The sequence below is a fragment of the Actinia tenebrosa genome, unplaced genomic scaffold (genome assembly GCF_029948245.1).
Source record: "Actinia tenebrosa isolate PJP-AT-01 unplaced genomic scaffold, QUT_ActTen_1.0 PGA_scaffold11__36_contigs__length_13525064, whole genome shotgun sequence".
NCBI classification, from domain to species: Eukaryota; Metazoa; Cnidaria; class Anthozoa; order Actiniaria; family Actiniidae; genus Actinia; species Actinia tenebrosa.
The window spans coordinates 10,939,755-10,943,907 of NW_028292571.1; the positions used below are offsets into that span (position 1 = coordinate 10,939,755).

Genomic DNA, 4,153 nt, shown 5'->3' on the forward strand with positions numbered 1-4,153 from the left:
TTGCTTTGAAGTACAAAGTTTCGCCTTGCACTATGCATTGCAGTTTGGTGTCGTTGTTTTCAAATACGCGAAGCATTGTATATTTAAGAAATATTTTAACATTAATATGCAACGCTCTTTAGCTGATTCATTTCTACGCTCAGTTGCGCGTCAGACACGACGAAGACGTAGCAGTTTATATTATCACCGTCGCCCGCACTGGCGTTCTTGGTGCGCTTGATCTCCAATGTTATGCCATCCTGCGTATTTACTAGACGTAAACCCTGGCCATGTAGGTCTTCGTCGTTAATGGTGCGCATGTCAATCCATAACGCGTACTTATCCTTAAAGAATTCCTCGGGGCTAATTTGGTCGCCAAACTTGCGCATTGCCTCCCTGTACACGTCTGCGGGCTTTATTCCCTGGGAGTAGACCTTGTTTGGAACGCCGTTTATGTTGACCCCTACGTTAGTAATGTTAGGGTTGTGAAAGGCCTCGGAGTCGCGCTTACCGGCTTCGTAGGGTTTGGCAAACACCAACATCAACCCCGTGAGACTTCTTCGGGGGAGGTTAATACTTTGGTTGATAACCTCATCCGTCTTATCCAAGAAGCTAAACGTCTTATACATTACTACGTGGTCGTAAAGGAATGCCTTCCCTGCACTGTATTCCATGCCAGCGCTACGGGCCAGCTCTTCGCTGTACACGGTCTCATACTGCAGCTCTAAGTTGGTGATAGAATAGGGATCCACGGCTCCACTGATTGCGCTGTCCATGCCTCCTATGACATTCGTAGTGTCCGCCAAGGTTACTTCAAACTGTAACTCGGATAACTGTCTGGGGTAGTACACGCCATGACTCGTAATCACTTCGAAATCCAAAGGGATAACGTACTTGCTACCATAGGCAGTCTTTACCCTCGTTGCGTCTGCTACTGCGGTTGCTCCGCTGGAGTCCGTAGGCGCGGGGTTAGTATCGCTGCGAAGCTTACGAAGAATAACGCTTCCAATTCCCTGCTCTATCTTTTGTGCACGGTCAAAGGCTGTTAGCCACAGATCCTTATACGTGGTGTACAAATCGTACCTATTCAAATCCAAGAGGGATTCCCCTGCAGTAGTATAGGGAATGGGGGTTCCAGCGCAATCTCAACACGGGCAAGACCCGTGTCAAAAATCCACCTACGGAAACAACCCACTCCAAGTGTGGTTGGGGGCAACAGCGCAAATATGTTAGTCTATATATGGAGTGCGAAGAATGTAAAGAGTTTGTTTATGATTTCTGTGTAAAGTGCTTGAAACCCAAGTTTGTACCTACTAAACCAAATAAGTATATTTGTTGTGACAAGAAAATGCAAATAGAAGACGACACGTCAGCACAGTGTTACGAATGTGGTAAGAATATTCGTAATGCCGTACCAAATGCTACCAAAGAGCAGTATTACGCTAATGGAGGCCGCAAGAAGACCCCATACAAAAGAATAAAATACTTCAGAGACTGGATGAGTCACATTCAAGGTCATCGGCCGGTATATTTAGACGACGAAGTAATGGAAAGAATTATGAACCATTTAGAAGAGCCAACCCCGCAAAGTCTACGGAAAACGCTGAAAAAATTAAAACTAGGGAAATATTACAAAGCTATTCCCTATCTTTTGTCTGAAATTACCGGTAAGTCTATTCCCGAGGTTTCTGATATGAGCAGAGCCGAGTGGATGTTTTGTCGGCTGGATAAGGATATTCCTTATTACCCTGACGTAATTTACGAAATATTTTACGAAATAGACCCCAACCACCCCCTGTTAGGATGGATTCCGAGGCGACAATAACATATTACACGTAATTCATACGATGAATTTATATTACGCGTAATAATTTGCCAAATAAGGTCATGCAAATAATTTATATTACGCGTAATAATTCGCCAAATAATTCATATTACGCGTAATAATTCACTGAATTTATATTACGCGTAATAATTCACTGAATTTATATTACGCGTAATTTCCAGACTGTCGTTCGATATGTAAACGAAATCCCGTCACGCTCTTTTCAAAGCAGATGTTTACTGAGCAAGCTTTCTTTGAAGCTCCTCTTTTGCCTCCTGGTAGATCTTTTTGCGAGATTCTTCGGAAAGATCTTTTACGACTGTTTTTTTATTCCTTATGTCAGTCTTTAATTTCTCGTACTTTTCCTCTTCGGCTAAGATAAGCGAGAATTCTACGTCGTCTATCTTTCTGTCACGCAAAGCCTTTGAGACAAGGTCAGTGATCGTATTTACTTTAGCCCTTGACAGAGCTATTGTTGTATCGTGTTTTGATATTTTGCTTGACAACTGTTTCATAATACCCGTAGCAACAGCAGAAATAATACCACAGGCTGCCCCAACGCCGGCCAAAGGAACTCCAACGATTATTCCCGGCCCAGTAAGCGAAGTAGCAACGCCAGAGCCCGTTAACACAACAGATATGGATCCTGAAGTTATCGCAATCTTATGTAGCGTACTCCGGGCTCTGACGTACTTTTTTCGGACTTTTTCGTAGTGTTTTGTTTGCCCTTCCAAGTAAGCCAGGATTAAGTTCGCTTTATTCAGACGAAAGTTTTCAGCGTTTAATTCGTTAGGTGTAGTATAGGGAACATCTGGGTACAACTTAGGTGCTGATGGTATAACATCCATTATATATACTAATGTACGACGCTTTTGGGAATGATATTGAGGAGCAGCCACATCACGACAACCGGGATTACTGGAACTGGAGGGCCTTCAGGAAGATGTTTCCGCATGCAGACCCTAGTAAGTTCGAAAGGAGGCCTGATGGGATTTACTTCAACGGCTCCAGGATGTACAGCAACGAGGATTTGAAGCCTACGCTGGTTAATCAAATAGACGATCAACTGAAGCATCCTAAGATCTTACCGCATAAGCCTAAACCCGTGCAAGGTTGGTCAAAGGAATTATTGCTGGGTACCGGTACTTATCCGATACCCGCAGTTTCATTTGATAAACACCCAAGCCTGGACTTAACGTTGAACATGCGGGTCTCTAACAACCATTCCTTTCCGTTAAAGGTGCGAGATATCTTCAAAGAAGTTCCCATTGTTCATACCACCGCTAAGGAATCTCATGAATGGTTAAGTGGTCCTAATATGCGTTATTGGCCGCAGCAGTTGAACTTTGCAGTTTGGTGCGCCACTAGCGGCTGTGGTGTGAGTGCGAACTTGATGAATAATTCGATATTTATGTTTCATTTTCACTTCACGGTTAGGAGAATACTACATGAGATGGGTGTTACTGCGCTGCCGGGAGATGCTGCGTTTTATCCTAGAGATAACAAATACGACGTTCCAGCCTATAACAGGCTTTGTAAGGAGTTCGGTGTTGTAGGGAAGGATTTTAGATGCACTACCGGTGCTAACAATGGTTTGGGACATATTTGGGCTTATTGGGGGATTGGTGGGCATGTGCTAAGTGATAAGGAAGTTCATGCGCTGCAGTTGCGATGGGACACGGGATATCACAAAGAAACTCACGACAGTAGCACCTTCTTTGAACCAAACGCTAAGACCACTAAGGAAGTTAGAGACGGACCTCTGTTCAGAGACGAGGGTGGTAAGTATGGTGGAGCTAATCCACTGATTATCAAAATTACCAACGACGAGCAAACGAAGCAATACTTTAATTTCATACCCCCAGAAGGTAAAGGACTAACCAAAGCCGGCCTTGCCCGTTTGAACCGCAGCATAGAAGCTTACGTGTATTCCATCCTTGGAGCTCAGGTAAACACCCGATCCAGCATAATCGGAAATACTGGCGCCGCAGAAGAAACGCGAGCCGAAGCCTTGATCTTATTTGAAAGTTCGATCTTGGAGGGCGACATTAGCAAGGGCGTACAGCGTTACCAACTAGCCATACAAAATTCTAAGGCCCGACTGGACTATGCAGTAGCCCCGGGTTGTTGGTTAATGCCTAGTAATTTATCTATAAATACTGGCTCTGTAGTAGGATACAACAATAAACTGCAGCGAGCTACTAAGGATATGAAGTTTGGGGTGAATGACGTGAACTCTGACACTCTTAGGAACATTCCTCACTTCGTAGAGAAGCCAAAAAAGTCACACGAAACGAAGCTACCCGTAGTTAAGAAACCATCAAAGAAGGTCCTGCCTGCGATACCTGA

The 4,153-nt window shown here is 44.1% G+C and overlaps 1 protein-coding gene across 1 annotated transcript; it reads left to right on the forward strand.

The window, feature by feature from the left end:
* The first annotated feature begins 1,094 nt into the window (after positions 1-1,094).
* LOC148912545 (uncharacterized) lies at positions 1,095-3,559 on the forward strand. Its single transcript, XM_089027125.1, has 2 exons — positions 1,095-1,646; positions 2,694-3,559. The coding sequence occupies exons 1-2, from the start codon at positions 1,220-1,222 to the stop codon at positions 2,768-2,770; spliced, it is 504 nt and encodes a 167-aa protein (XP_088883251.1). The 5' UTR covers positions 1,095-1,219; the 3' UTR covers positions 2,771-3,559.
* Positions 3,560-4,153: the final 594 nt, after the last annotated feature.

Bases quoted from the DNA above. Each gene is read 5' to 3' on its own strand.
- LOC148912545 (XM_089027125.1), top strand. From the start codon at position 1,220: ATGGAGTGCGAAGAATGTAAAGAGTTTGTTTATGATTTCTGTGTAAAG. The intron at 1,647-2,693 runs GTAAGTCTATTC...AATGATATTGAG, and splicing joins TCTTTTGTCTGAAATTACCG to GAGCAGCCACATCACGACAA.